A 17434-nucleotide genomic window follows, 5' to 3' on the forward strand; every position below is an offset into this window, starting at 1 on the left:
GTTGTAGTCATGTTAATTGCGGTAGTTGTGTTCTTATCCACTTTTGTTATCAGGGTAATAGTGTCTTCAACTTATGCTGACAGAAAGGTAGATAACAGTACTGATATATTTCACTCATTACCACCAAGTTTATTATGCAAGAATTTTAGATACTGTAACATATTTTATGTTTAACAAGTTTTCTGACAATTGGACAAAATTTAAATCTCCTGCAATGGAAAACCATGCTTTTTTTTTTTTTTTTAGCAAAGCCTTAAGAATTTTCCTGGAATTTTCTTTATATCTTACAGATTTTATATGTGTTCCATAGGCATAAGCTGATTCTATTCATAGAGGCAGATTTAGAGTCTACCTCATTCTTTTCTCTGTTACCATCCTAGACAAAGGAACTATTACTTCTGTGTTCCTTTACCATTACTATTACTGCTACAGTCATCTAGCTCTTTTGTGGTTTATACTTATTCTTCTCATGAAACAAACCGAAATTGAGTAAAAGGAATAAGGCTAAGCACAGAACCTCACAGAAAAGTCTAATCTTTACTTTTTAACAGACTGATGTAATTAAATAATAGCTTGAACCTATTCCTCCAGCACTTGTTCTCCCCTTAGCATGTGACCCATCTTCAATAATATTACTGAAATATTTTTAGGTCTAAAGTAAGCATATGAGGAAGAATATATGATTTTTGGTTTTCTGAGCCTAGCTAACTTCACTTAAAATGATGTTATCCAGTTTCATTTACATGCAAATGACAAAATTTCATCTTTCTTTGTGGCTTAGTAAAATTCCATTATGTGTAAATATTACATTTTCTTAATCCATTTGCTGGTAGTGGAGCATCTTGTCTGTTTCCATAGCTTGGCTATTGTGAATGGTGCTGGAATAAACATGTGTGTGCAGGTGCCATTGGAATAACCTGAGTCATATTCCTTTGGGGACAATCCTTAGGAGTGGTGTTGCTGGATCATATGGCAGATCTAGGTTTAATTTTTTAAGAAGCCTCTGTATTGTTTTCCAAAGTGATTCTACTAGCTTACATTCCTACCAATAGTGTATGAGTGTTCCTTTTTCCCTACATCCTCTCCAACATTTGATGCTAGTAATGTTTTTGATGTTAGCTATTCTAACAGGAGTGAGGTAGAATCATAGTGTGGTTTTGATTTGTACTTCCTTTATGGCCAGAGATGGTGAGCACTTTTTCATGTGTTTTTTGGCCATTTGAATTTCTTCCTTTGAAAAAGTTCTGTTTAGTTCACTTGCCCACTTCTTTATTGGCTCATTGATTTAGGCAGAGTTTAGTTTTTTAAGCTCCCTTATATTCTGGTTATCAGTCCTTTTTCTGATATATAACCACTGAATATTTTCTCCCGTGGGAGGTCTCTTCAGTTTAAACACATTTTCTTTTTTTTGTCCTGAAGTCCTTTAATTTTATGTGGTCCCATTTGACCATCCTTTTTCTTAGTTGCTAAGCTGCTGGAGGTCTACTCAGGAATTCTTTGCCTATACCTATTGCTTCCAGAGTATTACCTACCCTTTCCTGATCTTGGTCTGATTTTAAGGTCCTTAATCCACTTTGAGTTAATACTTGTACAGAGTGATAGACATGGATCTAGTTTCAGTTTTCTGCAGCTCCGGAGATAAACACTTTTCCCAAAACATTTGTTGTAGAGACTGTCTTTTCTCTATCGTATGTTTTTGATGCCTTTGTCAAAAATAAGGTGGGCACAGGTGTGTATATTGCTATCGAGTCCTCTATTCTGTTCCACTAGTCTTCATATCTGCTTTTGTGCCAGTACCATGCTGTTTTTATTACTATGACTCGGTAATACAGTCTGAAGTTGGGTATCGTGATTCCTCCAGCATTGCTCTTTTTGCTGAGTGTTGCCTTGGCTATTCTTTTTCTGTTTCCAAATGAACTTTAGGGTAGATGTTTCAATCTCTGTGATGAATGTCATTGGGATTTTGATGGGAATCCCATTGAACTTGTAGATTGCTTTTGGTAGTATAGCCATTTTTACTATGTTGATTCTACTAATCCATGAGCATGGGAGATCTTTCCATCTTCTATTGTCTTCCTCAATCTCTTTCTTCAGAGGTTTGTAGTGCTCCTTGTAGAGGTCACTCACATCTTTTGTTAAGTGTACTCCTAGGTATTTGATTTTTTTTTTAGGCTGTTGTTAATGGAATTGTTTGCCTACATTTTTTCTCAATGTGTTCATTGTTGGCGTATAGAAAAGTTACTCATTTTTGTAAGTTGATTTTGTATCCTCCCACATTGCTGAAGCTGTTTATAGTGTCTAGGAGTTTTAGGATAGAGTTTTTTGGGTCTTTGAGGTGTAGGATCATGTCATGTGCAAATAGGGATACTTTGACAGTTTCTTTACCTATTTATATTGCTTTTATAACTTCTTCTTGCCTTATTGCTCTGGCTAGTAATTCCAGGACTCTGTTGAATAGGAGTGGGAAGAGCGAGCACCCTTGTCTGTTTCCTGATTTTAGGGAAAATGTTTTCAGTTTTTCTCCATTAAGTGAGATGTTAGCTATAGATTTTTCATATATAGCCTTTACAATGTTCAGGTACATTCCTTTTATTTATAGTTTTCTTAGAGCTTTTATCATGAAGTGCTGTTGAATCTTATCAAAGGCTTTTTCTGCATCTATTGAGATGATCAAGTGGTTTTTGTCTTTGGTTATTAATGTGCTGTATTGCATCTATTGATTGGCATATATTGAACCACCCCTTCATCCCTGCTATGAAGCAGACTTGGTCAAGGTGAATGATCTTTATGATATATTGTTGGATTCTGTTTGCCATTATTTTATTGAGGATTTTTGCATCAATGTTCATTTATGAAATTGTCCTGTAGTTCTCCTTTTTAGATGTGTTCTTATCTGGTTTGGGGATCAGTGTAATACTGGCTTCATAGAATGAGTTAAGCAGTGTTCCTTCCCTTTCTATTTCATGGAAAAGTTTAAAGAGGGTTGGTATTAGTTCTTTTTTAAAGGTCTGATAGAATTCAGTAGAGAATCCATCAGGCATACACTTTTCTATTTTGGGAAACTTTTTATTGCTGCTTCAATTTCATTTCATGTTATAGATCTGTTCAGGTGGTTAATATCCTCTTGGTTTAGTTTTGCATTGTCATAAATATCAAGAAATTTGTCCGTTTCTTCAAGATTTTCAAATTTATTAGAATATAGGTTCTCAAAGTAGTCTGTGATGATTCCCTGTATTTCTGTGATGTTTCTTGCTACCTCCGTTTTTGCGTTTCTGATGTTCCTGATTTGTGTGTTTTCATTCCATATTTTACTCAGCTTTGCTAGGGGTTTGTCAATCTTGTTTCTTTTTTCAAAGAACTATTTGTTTCATTGATTCTTTGGTTTTTTTTTTTTTGGTCTCTATTTCATTAATTTTGGCCTATGGCCTATTTTTATTATTTCCCTCCTTCTGCTTGATTTGGGTTTCACTTGTTTTTGTTTTTCCAGGAGTTTGAGATGTAGCATTAGGTCATTTATTTGAGATCTTTCTGTGTTTTTTATATATGCACCCATGGCTATAAACTTTCCTCTTAGGACTGCCTTAGCTATGTCCCATAGGTTCTAACACATCATGTTTCCATTTTCTTCAACTTTCAGGAACCTTTTACTTTCTTCTTTTATTTCATCAATGACCCCCTGATCATTGAGCAATGTGTTATTTAGGTTCCAATTGTTTGTGTATTTTCTGCTGTTGTTTTTGTTGTTGAGTTCTGGTTTTAATGCATTGTGATCAGATAGAATGAAGGAGATTATTTCAATTTTCTTATATTTGCCAAGATTTGCTTTGTGCAATTAGATGTGATCAATTTTGGAGAAAATTCCATGGGTTGCTGAGAAGAATGTATATTGTGTAGAAGTTGGATGAAATATTCTGTATATGTCAGCTACGTTCATTTGATTCATGGTGTGATTTAGTTCTAGAATTTCATTATTGATTTTTTGTTTGGATGATCTATCTATTGGTGATAGAAGGTATTAAAGTCTCCCACTACCACTATGTTGGAGTGTATATGTGCTTTTAAGTCGTTTAGAGTATGTTTGATGAAATTGGTTGCACTGACATTGGGTGCATATAGGTTGACAACTGTTATTTCCTTTTGATGTATTTCCCCTTTTATTAACATGAAGTGTCCTTCTTTATCTTGTTTAATCAATAGAAGTTTGAAGTCTACTTTGCCTGATATAAGTATTGCTACCCCTGCCTCTTTCCAGGATTCATTGGCTTCATAAAGTTTCTTCCAGCATTTCACCCTAACCAGTGTTTGCTTCTCTCAATGAGATGGGTCTGCTATAAATAAGATTGTTGGATCTTCCTTTTTAATCCAGTTTGCCAAATGGTGTCTTTTGATGGGGAAGTAGGGTCCATTGATATTCAGTGTTGATATTGATAGGTATGTGGTGATTCCTGCCACTTACTGTTTTTGTTTTTAAGGGCTTGATTGTGTGCAGCTGAATCAATATTACCCTCTGATTCCTTGTCTTTTCTTCTACTGTGGTTTGATACTGTCCACCCTGTCATGGCTTTGTTTGCTATCATCTTTTGTGCACAGAATTCCTTGGAGAATTTTTTGTAGTGATGGCTTAGTAGTCATATATTATTTTACTTTCTGCTTCTTTTGGAAGATTTTTATTGATACATCTATTTTGAGTGATAGTTTTGCTTGGTTAAGTATCCAAGTGTTGAAGTTTATTTTCATTCAATGCTTGAACTACCACACTCCAGACCCTTCTTGCTTTTAAGGTTTTTGTTCAGAAATATGGTTTGATTTTGATGGGTGTATCTTTATATGTTATTTGTTATTTTTCTTTTATAGCCTTCAGTATTCTTTCTCTATTCTCTGTGCTTGTGGTTCTATTGATAATATGCCATGTGGAAGTTCTATTTTGGTCTAGTCTGTTTGGTGTCCTAGAAGCTTCCTGTACCTGAATAGGGAAAACTTTCTCAAGATATGGGAAATTTTACATTATTTTATTGAATGTATTACAAATCCCTTTTGGTTGGACCTCTTCTCCTTCTTCAATGCTTATAATTATCAGATTTGGTCTTTTGATGGAGTCAGTGAGTTCTTGCATATTCCTTTCACAGCTCTTGTGTTGTTTGACTAACATTTCTTCAGTTTATCCTTTAATTTCTATTTTATCTTTGAGTTTTGAGATTCTTCTTTCTTTTACTCAAGTCTGTGGGAGTGGCTTTCCACTGTGTTTTTTGTGCCTGTTTGATTCTTTTTTTCCATATCTTGGATCACTTCCTCTTTATTTATTTATTTTTATCTTTAATTCACTTATCTTTCTATTTATACAGCTCTTTATTTCACTTTGGTGTTTATTTAGGGCTCCACTGTGTTCATTTACTTATTTCTGTGTCTTCTCATATTCTTTATTTTTGGTGTCTTGAAATTTTTTGAGTATATCTGGAACATTTTGATTAACCATGTCTAGAATCTTCTTCATGAAATTCTGAGATTTTTTGCAAGATTTTTTCTTTAATGTTGTTTTTGTGAGCATTTCTGGGTTCCTTAGTGTAATTTATCATTGTTGTCTTGAGATCAGGAATTGGGCACCCATTTTCATTTTTTCCTCTGAATCCTGTTTCTGGCAGCATATATGAAATCGAAATCTCTTTTACAATGAAGATATGCTAATAACTTTAAATGAAGCATAGAATTTTTCAGAACAAGAGCAGAGACAATAAGACCAGGTATATCTGTACTTATTTTCAGGTTCCATTGTAATTTTTAGGTGCAAAGTAGAGATATTTTACTGTTAAGAATGATGGAGATATTTAAAATCAGTGTATAAGACATAAGGGATTGTAGATCATGCATTTGCACACAGGATACAAAAACTGCAAACAATCATTCTTCACACCATTTAAAAAATTTCTCAAAATGTAAACTGTAATAACTTTCTGTGAGACTAATCCAGTGCTGAGCTTGCATATATCCAAATAATCTGAAATCAAGAGAAGAGAAGAGTCCTTGAAAAGGATATACAACACATGAATCACTTAACTTTAGAAAATAAACAAACAATGTGAGAATGTGGGGGCTTTACAAAGATATGTAGAAACAACTCAGCTACATTTTGAGCAATTGTAACCATCACCTACATGTAGTTGGAAAAGCATACTCCTGAAATGAAATTAAACATTATTCTAAGTGTCTTCTCTTCTAGGTCATACAAATGCTTAGGGCAATGACTAAGAAAACCAACTTGTGCAAATACAAATATTCCTGTTAATTTTTAAATAAAACAATTGATAATTACTTGAAAGAGTTATAGGGAAGAAGTTAAAAACACACATGAATATGCCAGAAACATCATTGAGTCTACAAAAAAATATGTATTCAAATACTGGAAATAAATATGAATGTACACAAACACATTCAAAAAGAACAGACAACTCCCCCAACAGGCTCATCAAGAGAGCCAATACAGATTAGGAAAGAATATGTGAACTACAAATTAAACTATATGAAATGCAAAAAGGAACTACAGATTATAATATTAGGTGAAATAAGTAAGATTTAGGGAGGTATTTAAATGGAATATTATAAAGCAATATGACATGAAAGTAGGAGGGAAACTATTAAACAATATGAAGTGCATGAAGAGGAGAAAAAGAGAGGGTAATGAGGGAGGAAATGAACAAAATGTATGCATGTATGAAAATATCACAAACTCACTATTCTGAATAATTAAGCTATAAACCAAGTTGCATGTGTAAATTGTTTCTGTATACAATATACCAAGTTCATATTTAATAAAAATAAATTGCTGTAAATTTATAACTAAATAGCCAGTGGTTATTTACACAAGGGCATATGACTGAAGTCCAAAGTACTTTGGAGGTGGTGTCGGGGATAGCTCTTGACCCAAGAATTTAATACAGTCCTGGGTAACATGGCAACAACCCATCTTGGATATAAAAGGGTAAAATATAATTAAATGCATATTCTGAGACTGGAAAATTTTGAGTTCATTATATGAATCTCAATGTTGAAAACAAAGATAAGTGAAAAATTGTGAAGGCATTTAGAAGAAAATAGACATTACATACAAAAAATGTCATAAGGATTATAGAAGATACAATGAGAAAATATCCCATTACTGAGATAACTGGTGATTATTATTTAGTAGTGAAGATAAGTACTAAACAATATTTAATATCTATTCAAATATTTAAAATATCCATCAAAGAGATGAAGACAAGATAAAGACTTTTTCAGGAATATTAAGCACACAACTGCCCTTACATATAAGCATATGCAAAACAATGCAAAGGTTAAATTAAAGACATTATGGCTATGCTTTAATTAATTTCCAACCATTGGGAGCATGGTAGCAGAAGGAAAAAAGGTCTATGCAAACAAAGGAGGAACAAAAAACTGTGAAAATGGAGAAAATATAATAAATTTTAGAAATTTTAATTACTTTAAAAATAAATGACTAAACCAAAATTATAGTACAGCATTCGAGGTTGAAGCTGTAACTAAAAATAAAATTTATGACAAGTATACCACAAATATTGGCAGAGTGAAATTCAATCTACAGCACTGTGAATGTCTTATAATAAAAGATACAATGGATATGTACACTTTAATATATTAAAATTTCATTTTATATTCCAGGGTTTCCAAAGAGAAGAGGGAATACAAAAGTTATCAAAATCAGTAATCAAAGAAGAGATGCCACTATGGTCCCACAAATATTAAAAGAATATATATTATAACAATCTTTTGCTAATAAATTTGTAATTATCACTTGAAAACAAAAATAATTAAAATTCTTTCTTTTCCTATTTATGTCACTAAAATTACTTTTCTTTCCCTTATTGCTCTAACTAAGAACTCAAACAATACATTGAATAAGACAAGAAAGAGTGGAAACCCTTTTTGCATTCCTTATTCTTAGGAAATTACTTCAGGTATCTGCATCTGTATAATATCAGTAAAGGTCTGGGATAGAGAAACTGTATATGGTTAAGTTATTCTCCTTCTATTACAAATTTCTGCATAGCTTTCATCATGGCTGTTGAATTGTGTCAAGCAATTTCCACATCTATTGAGATGATCATATGATCTTTATTTTTCATTCCACTTATGTGCAGTATTACCTATATTGACTTGTGTATATTTAAACATTATTCAATGCCTAGAATTCACCAAACTTAAACATGGTTATGATCATTCTAAAGGTTTGTTGAATTCATTTTTCAAGTATCTTATTGCATATTTTTCCATTCATTTTCATCAGGGAAATTGGTCTGTAGGTTGTTATTGTAGTCAAGGAAATTCTGGTAGTTGTGTTCTTATCCACTTTTGGTATCAGGGTAATAGTGTCTTCAATTTATGCTGACAGAATGGTAGACAGCAGCAGTAAACTATTTTGCACTTTACCACCATGTTTATTATGCAAGGATTTTAGATATAAGTAATATATTTTATGTTTAACAACTTTGCTGATGGTTGGACATTATAGGTACAAAATGATTTTTTTCAGCAAAGGCTTAAGAATTTTCTTTATATCTTCCAGATTTTATATCTATTCCATAAGCATAAGCTGATTCTCTTCATAGAATAGATTTGGAGTTGGCTTCATACGTTTATCTGTTACCATCCTAGACCAAGACACAATTACTTTTGTGTTTAAACTTCCTGCTACAATCATCTAGCTCTTGTGTGGTTTATCTGTATTCTTTTCATGAAACACATTGAAATTGATTCAAAAGGAATAAGTTTAAAGCATAGAGCCTAACAATAAAGTCTTATCTTTACTATTTTGTAGAGTGATATGGTTAAATACTAGATTGAACCTTTTAATCACAAAATCTGCAAGACATTTTATAACAAGAAGGAAGAGGAAAAGCCGAAAGCTTTGTAATTGCCAAATTAACTTAAAAAAACTACCATACATTAATAGTAAAAGGGTTTCATTTTGATTATTCCATAGATGCATGCAGTGTACCTTAAACAAATTAACAACTCTATTATATTCCCTTAACTGCCTCTCTCCTCCAGTCCCCTTGAAAAACTGCTTGATGTGTTTATGAACTTATCTCTTCTCATCTGTCATGCTCACTTAGTTGTTACTGCATGACCTTCTAGCTCCTCCCAGCAAATGCTAGTCCTCTAACTGCCTAGAATTTTTCCATATTCCTCCTTCCTGAAACTCCATACAAATACATTCATATTGACTTTATTCTTTTCTTAATGAGACCATTACTCACCACTCCACATCTTTCTCTCATAGTTCATTTCTATTTCAAAGTGGTTCTTACCATCTTAAATTTTACATATTTTGCATGTGCCTTTTGTTTTGTGTGGTTTTGCTCATGATTAGATAACTCTATGAACAACAAATATTTTCCAAAAGTTGAATCAAGGCTTCAATAAAAATACTTAGTAGCTGTATTTTACACATGAGTAAGCTGGAGCACAAACAAATTACATAACTTGTTCATGATCACTCCACTAGCTAGAATAATCTCACATTTGAACACAAATTATCCCTTGAGCCTCTACTACTCATCACAATTCTCTTATGTCATTTTCCATAATATTATCTGCCATGAAGAAACTGGTTTGTTTTTGTACTAAAGAAAGCATAAACCAATCAAAAGTAATCATTATTGACAATGTATGTTGTTTTCAAATATTATCTACAGCTGCTGTATAAGATAGTGTGATTTAGGCTAAATCATCTGAAATATATAGAAACAGTATTACATACACATGGTAAAAGAATAATAATTTGTGGTATGATGGGGTTGAGGGAAATTTTATTTTTGGAAAGAAAACTGAATTCATTTTTCCATGGTGCTTTGCATACTTTTCGAATCTTATACAGCACATTGACATGATTTTAACTTCTGTTCTAGAATATGTAGATTAAATTTCAAAACAAAGAAAATTTCATGACTTGCCTTGCTAAAGGTTTTAGAATGTCATTATAGCTTCATTGTCATTTATTGTCACAAATTTTTCACCATCAAGAATATATAAATGCAAAGCAAATATTTAATTCAAGACTTCATTATTCAAGAATATTAGAATGCTGAAGGAATCATATTTAATTCATGAATTCTCTTTTAAGAAAATTAGAAATCAAAATAAATCATTTGAAAAGCAATACACCAGTTTACCAAGTCTTGGTATGCCACCAGTTTTCTCATTTGAGCCTGAAGTTCATGATATTGATGGAATTAATGCGTTTTCATGCTTCCACAGAACACACATAAGTGGTCTCACTGCATGAAGATATTTAAGTTGTTAAATTTAGTGTGTTTTAGGTTCAAAGCAAAGCAAAATGAAACTCATAAATTTAGCTACATACAGAGAGAACATTCATTTTACAGCTTTCACTAACAAATAAATGACCAAATGTTACAGTTTTAACTAAATGCAGAAATTTCTGCACAGGAAACTACAGAAATTCCATTTGTATAAGTATGTTTACGTATACACTCACAATTATTTACAAAGAACATGCACAAAAGTCTGAATAATTGACACAGTGTTTCTTCTCATAACTTTTTGTATTTTTTATTTGTCTCTAATACTAGAATACACCATTTTCTTAGAATTATCAGCTGAATTCTACCAAACTTACAAAGATAAACTAATACCATCACTCTCTGAACTTTTCCATGAAATAGAAAGGGAAGGTACACTGCCTAACTCATTCTATGAAGTCAGTATTACACTGACCCCCAAACCAGATAAGAACACATCCAAAAAGGAAAACTACATGTCAATATCCTTAATGAACATTGATGTAAAAAGCCTCAAATAATGTAAAACTGAATCCAACAACACATTGGAAAAATCATTCATAATGACCAAGTTGGCTTAATCCCAGGGATGCAAGTATGGTCTAAAACGTGCAAATCAATAATTATAATACAGGACTTTAATGGAATCAAAGAGAAAAACCACTAGATCATCTCAATATATTCAGAAAAAGTCTTTGATAAGATTCAACACCACTTCTTTATAAAAGCTCTAAGAAAATTAGGAATGTACCTCAATATTGTAAAGGTTATATAGCCAACATCATACTTAATGGGGAAAAGCTGAAACCATTTCCACTAAAGCCAGCAACAAGACAAAAATGCCTACTCTCCCCACTCTTATTCAGCATTGTCCTGGAATTCCTAGCCAGAGCAATAAGGCAAGGAGAAGGAATACAAATAGGTAAAGAAATAGTCAAATTGTCTCTGTTTGTAGACAACATGATCTATACTTCAAAGACTGAAAAAACTCTGCCCCAAAACTCCTAGACACCATAAACAGCTTTAGCAATGTAGGAGGATACAAAATCAACTTACAAAATCAGTAGCCTTTCTAAACACCAACAATGAACAACTTGAGAAATAATGTAGGAAAATAATTCCATTTACAATAGCCTCAAAAAGGAATCAAATACCTAGGAATAAACTTAACAAAGAATATAAATGACCTCTACAAGGAAAACTACAAATCACTGAAGGAAGGAATCAGCAAAAAGACAACAGAAAGTGGAAAGATCTCCCATGCTCATGAATTGGCAGAATCAACGTACTGAAAATGGCTATACTACCAAAAAGCAATCCATATGTTCAATGCAATTCACATCAAAATCCCAATGACATTCATCACAGAGATTGAAAAATCTACCATACAGTTCATTTGTGCACATAAAAGCATATAAATAGCCGAGGGAATACTGAGCAAAAAGAGCAATGCTGGAGATATTACAATAACTGATTTCAAACCATACTACAGAGCTATAGCAATAAATAGTATTGGCACAAAAACAGATATGAAGACCAGTGGAACAGAACAGAGGACTGGACATGAATAGGACTAGGGAAAGGAAAAGAAAAATAAACCTTGAATGTGTTTGATGTGGTCACTGTAGCGGAGCAAGGTACTAACCTTGTTGTGGCCTGAGCCACTATAGGAAGGGGACCAGGAAAAAGTGACGAGGTCTGGTAGAGATGAACTAATGTGGGTTGCCATACACATGTGTATGGAAGCACATGTAGGTTTCCGTTGTAGTAATAATAATTGCAGCAGTGTGTCCTTATCCACTTTTGGTATCAGGATAATATTGAATACATAGAAAGAGTTTGGAAATGCCCTTCCCTTTCTATATTATGCAATAGTTTGAGGTGCATTGTTTTTAGATCTTAATTAAAAGTCTTTTAGAATTTGGCTCTGAATCAGTCTGTGTGGTCCTGAGCTGTTTATAATGGGGAGATTATTACTTCTATAAGCTAACTGCTTATTATGGATATAGGTAGGGTTGATATCATCTTTGTTTAATTTTAGTAGGTCATATGTGCCTGAAATAATCAATTTCTTCTAACTTTTCTAAGATTTTGGAATGCAAGTTTTCAAAATATTCCCAACTAATTATGTGGATTTCAGTGATATAAGAAGAAATAACCCTTTTCAAGTCTCATATTATACATACTTTAAGATGATATGACCCTATACTTAAAGAACACAAAAGGCTCCAACAGAAACTGATACATTGGATCAAAATTTCCAGCAAGGTATAGGATGCAAAATTTAAAAAAACAGGGATGAATAGTTTTTCTACATATCAATAATGAACATGTTACAAAGTAAATCAGGACAGCCATCCCACTCACAATAGTCTCAAAATGTATTGTGGAATAAAACTACCTTTACAGTGAAAATCATAAAACACTAATAAAAGAATCTGAATAAGACACTAGTAAATGCAAAAACCTCCTATATTCATGGACCATCAATGTTCATATTTTGAAAATGACTGTAGCATTGAAAGTAATCTACAGAATCAGTAGACTATTCATCACAGTTTCCATAACATTATTCACAGTTAAAATAAATTCAAAACACATATGGAAGCACAAAATCTCAACATGATTTAACATGAAATATTAATTTAATGCAAAACACTTGAAAACTGTCTGAACATCATAATATTACTGTTATCTACTAATTGATATTTTTAGAAGCAAAAGACAATGCATATTTTGCCATTGTGAATTGCACTCTTTTTAAATACTATGTTGCATTCATCCTATATAGTTTTTTAACATGGCAACCTGAACCACAGTATTACAATATAAATTATTTCAGACAGCATCTTATACAAAATAGAGCAAGCAATGATGTAATATTAAAATTATGGGGCAAAATCAAAGAGCTCTAATTTCTCATACTGCTTTTAGAAGATACCCATTTAAAATACCACAAAGATACTTATTGGCCTATAAGTAAAAGAAGATAAAATAATCTTAATTTAATGAATTTAAGAATTTTTTTCTACTTAAATGCTGTCTACAACATTTCATATTCTAATGTGCATTTTTGCAACACAAACTGACACAATAAAATTTCTAAATCACAGGAATAAGTGAATGGAAGATAAAGGTAATTGTTATAAAAATCACTAGAAATGTGGAAAGAGGTTATGAATCTATGAAATGACACAGGCATTTACAATGTCAGAGGTGAATCTAAAAGGTCAAATATAAAACTTTGTTAAATTCTTATTTCTAATTACAATTAAGAGCAAATAGTGATATAAACAAATATACATTGCAGACAACAAAAATATAAAAGCCAATAAAATCACAATACTTTCATATGTCATAAATAATGAAAAAGGCAAAATCTTGAAATAAGAAAGTGAAGAAATATAACACAATTTAAATATTTAATATATTAGTTGACAGTTAATTTTTGCATAACTTCATTTAGCTGTTGAAATAGAGAAATGTGCTTTCAACATTAAGAAAGCATTTAGAAAAAGATCAAGCATTTTATGCAAACAACCCTAATATAAATTTCAAAAATAATTGACTCATGAAACCATATCGGTTTAATATTGGTATTCAATATTATAAAAGTTTAAACAACAAAATATTACTTAGAAAATAAATATTTCTAATATATCCTTTATATTACAGACAAAATTAAAAATTCAATTCCAGATCATGTAGATAAAATTTAAAAATAAAGGTATGTTAGAAAGTGATTTGGCCAGAAAATATAGGATGCCAATATATCTTAATTCATTGATAATTATTTATAAATAAATATTCATCAATACGAATGAAAATAGATGAGGTAAATATTTAATTCAAGAATTCATTTTTCAAAAATATTAGAAAGCCAAAAGATGAAAGGCAATGCAGCAGTTAACTAGTGTTCTTTTTTTTTGTATTGCTGGGATTTGAACTCAGGGCCTTGGACTTCCTAGACAGCCGCTATACCAATTGAGTCACTCCAAGAGCTTATAGTGCTTGATATTCATGGAAATGTGTGGATTTCAAGTTTCCCAGGAAAACACATAAGAATTCTCACTGCTCAAAGATTTTTTAGTTGGTAAATTCAGTGTGTTTAAGGTCCAAAACATTGCAAAGATAGGCTTGTAATTTAGTCTAAACACTGAGAGCAAATTCATTTCATAACACTCATGGATAAATAGATGACTAAAATCACAGTTTTAACAGAATGACAAAGGTCCACATAGGAAATGACAGAAATTCCATTTACAAAGATCATGGACAGACATACACTCATGATTATTCACAGAGAATATGCACTAATTTCACATGGGTGTGGAATTAGTACTTATCTAATGTTGTAGAGAAAACTAAGTTTTAAACCTTGAGTGACTAATAAATGCTTGTATATCTAAGAATGTATTTCTTACTTTAAAGAGAATGACTTCTGAAATGCATCATTGTCTAAAATGGATATGATTTTTAATTTAAAAAGTATTAAATTGGAATATATTAGGAATTTTATAGGTTATACTGCTAGGAATTAAGTCATATTTTCTTATTGTGAATGTGATTTTCCATTAAAAATCTCATACAATTAGCCAATAGATTTACACATACCTTATGACTGGCAATCACAGCATGAAAACTTCAATGCATACTCCTGCATATAAGTCCAAAACCATGTTTGAATAAGTGTATGTCAGCTCCACAGAAATATAAACATGAAGCAAATCAATTGTTTTTATACACCATGTCCAACAGAAAACAAAGAAAAAATGAGTTGAAATGCTTAATATCACTGTTTTTTTAATACCTTGGAGCTACCTCTCTTCTTCATGACTCTATTGAAAGCATTTTTCACTTCTTTGTTTCTAAGACTATAAATGAGGGGATTCAGCATGGGGATCACAATGGTGTAAAAAACAGAAGCCACTTGATCCTTTCCCAAAGAGTAGGACTTAGTTGGTTTTAAGTATGTAAAGATCATGGTGCTATAAAAGATAATGACTCCCAGGAGATGGGATCCACACGTAGAGAAGGCTTTCTGCTTTCCTAATGTGGAATCAATTTTCAGAATAGTACAGAGAATGGACACATAAGACAAAGATATTGTGATAAGCGACACCATTAAGGTAGAACCCGCAAAAATGAATGCCATAATTTCAGTGTAAAATGTATCCTCACAGGACAGGGCTAAAATTGGGGATGTATCACAGAAAAAGTGATGTATTACAATGGAGTGGCAGAAATGTAATCTACTCATGCAAATCATGCTGACAGAGGAATCCATAAAACCAATCATATAGGTTGCAGTGAGGAGGGCAGAGCACAGCCTTGAGGACATAATAACAGGATACTGTAGCGGATTACAGATGGCTACATAGCGATCATAGGCCATGGATGAAAGAAGAAAACACTCAGCACCACCAAACAGGATAAAAAAGTACATCTGTGTGAAGCAACCCCTGAATGAAATGCTCTTGTTGGAAGTCACTAAGTTACCTAAGGTTTTAGGTGTGATGACATTTGAGTAACAGAGGTCAAGAAATGACAGGTGACTGAGAAAAAAATACATAGGAGTGTGAAGCTGTACATCCAGGTGAATGATCATTATCATCCCTACGTTCCCCAGCACAGTGACCAGGTATATCAGGAGAAAGAGCACAGAGAGCACCAGCTGGATCTCTTCAGAGTCTGTCAGTCCCATCAGGATGAAGTCAGGTACATGTGTGTCATTCCACATTGCTCAGTGTTTTGTTCTATACAAGTTAGAAATCAAAGTTTATGCTTAGCTGAAAGGATTATAAAATGGATTTTGTTTTAATTAGCTTTCCTGTATTTTTAGAAGTCTCTTAAGTAGTCTCTTAATTAATACTGAACTTATGAACTATCACTGAAATAATTGATTTTCTTCATTAGAATGTACTTGAAGGGCAGAATGAAGAAGATCCATGCATTCCCCAAAGGTGAAAATTAGCCAGGGAGACACTTCTCCTTCCCAGGAAATATCTGTTTGTATCAGAGAGACACCTTCATCCTCGGGCAGTAAAAAAAAAAGTTATGAAATCCAATTGCCAACCTGACCCACAGGACCATGGCTTTCCGGGTTCCAGGGCATGCCCCCATGCAGCCTTTCCTTTCTCTTTTCTCCAAATAAACTTCTTTGACCTTGATGCTCCAATCTGCCCTTGATTTCTATCTCAGAGAGGACCAAGAACGCTCACTACTTGGAAATTCCTGCATATCTTCTGTGTATCATACCTGAAACTATCCTAATTTCTTTCCATTAACATATTTAATATACATTCAATATTATACCATTGATTCTATGTCATCCAGATATTTTAAGGTAAGTGCAAAATAACATGCCTAAAGTCAGTGCCAATGAATGCTGACCCTATGATTTTATTTTATAATATTGATTTCATAGAGCATAATAGTGTAACCCTTTTCATAAAGAGTTCAGGAAACTGAGCAAAATGCCAGATATATAATGGACAATGATAGAAAACATCTTTAATGTATCATTTATTGTTTTGCTCTTAATATTCACAAACTCTAAGAAAATTTTATTGTTGTGTTTTCTTAGTGAATATTATGAATATAGATCACATAATAAGCATTTGCATCTAGGAGATGAAATGTCTTCCTAACTTGATAATCTGGAAACAACTTTCTTCCAGAATTATGTTTTCAAAATATTCACATTTATTTTAGAACCTTAGTTTGCTTTTTCCAAAATGATGCCAATACTCAAGGTAAAGCCCAAATAATACATGCATAAATTTTCTTCTAATAAAGATCCTCCATCATTTCATCTGATATAAAACATTTCAGTTTTAAGAATACTTACTGTGAGACAAACTAGGTGGAAAAATCCTTCTTGCAATATCATAGGCCCCAAAATTTATCAACCCAACTTTTCTTCTCACATATAGAATGTGAAATCGACTTAAGGAGGTGAAAAAATCTGTAATGTAGCACTGGTGGTCCTTGACATAGTTATCTTTAAATTTTTGTGCAGTCATATCAGCCTTGATGACTTCTTTAGTTTTCTTAAAGAAATGTTTACCAGGAATGTATTTTTCAGGAGAATTCCAAGATTCTAGAGCTACTATGAATAT

At 32.5% G+C, this 17434-nt stretch overlaps 1 protein-coding gene across 1 annotated transcript; it reads right to left on the reverse strand.

Annotated features, from left to right (window-relative positions):
• Positions 1-15105: 15105 nt before the first annotated feature.
• On the reverse strand, positions 15106-16053 carry LOC109680376 (olfactory receptor 8H1-like). Its single transcript, XM_074050894.1, has one exon. It carries the CDS (start codon positions 16051-16053, stop codon positions 15106-15108), a length of 948 nt encoding a protein of 315 aa, XP_073906995.1.
• Positions 16054-17434: the final 1381 nt, after the last annotated feature.

The sequence above is a fragment of the Castor canadensis genome, chromosome 1 (genome assembly GCF_047511655.1).
Source record: "Castor canadensis chromosome 1, mCasCan1.hap1v2, whole genome shotgun sequence".
Classification (NCBI taxonomy): domain Eukaryota; kingdom Metazoa; phylum Chordata; class Mammalia; order Rodentia; family Castoridae; genus Castor; species Castor canadensis.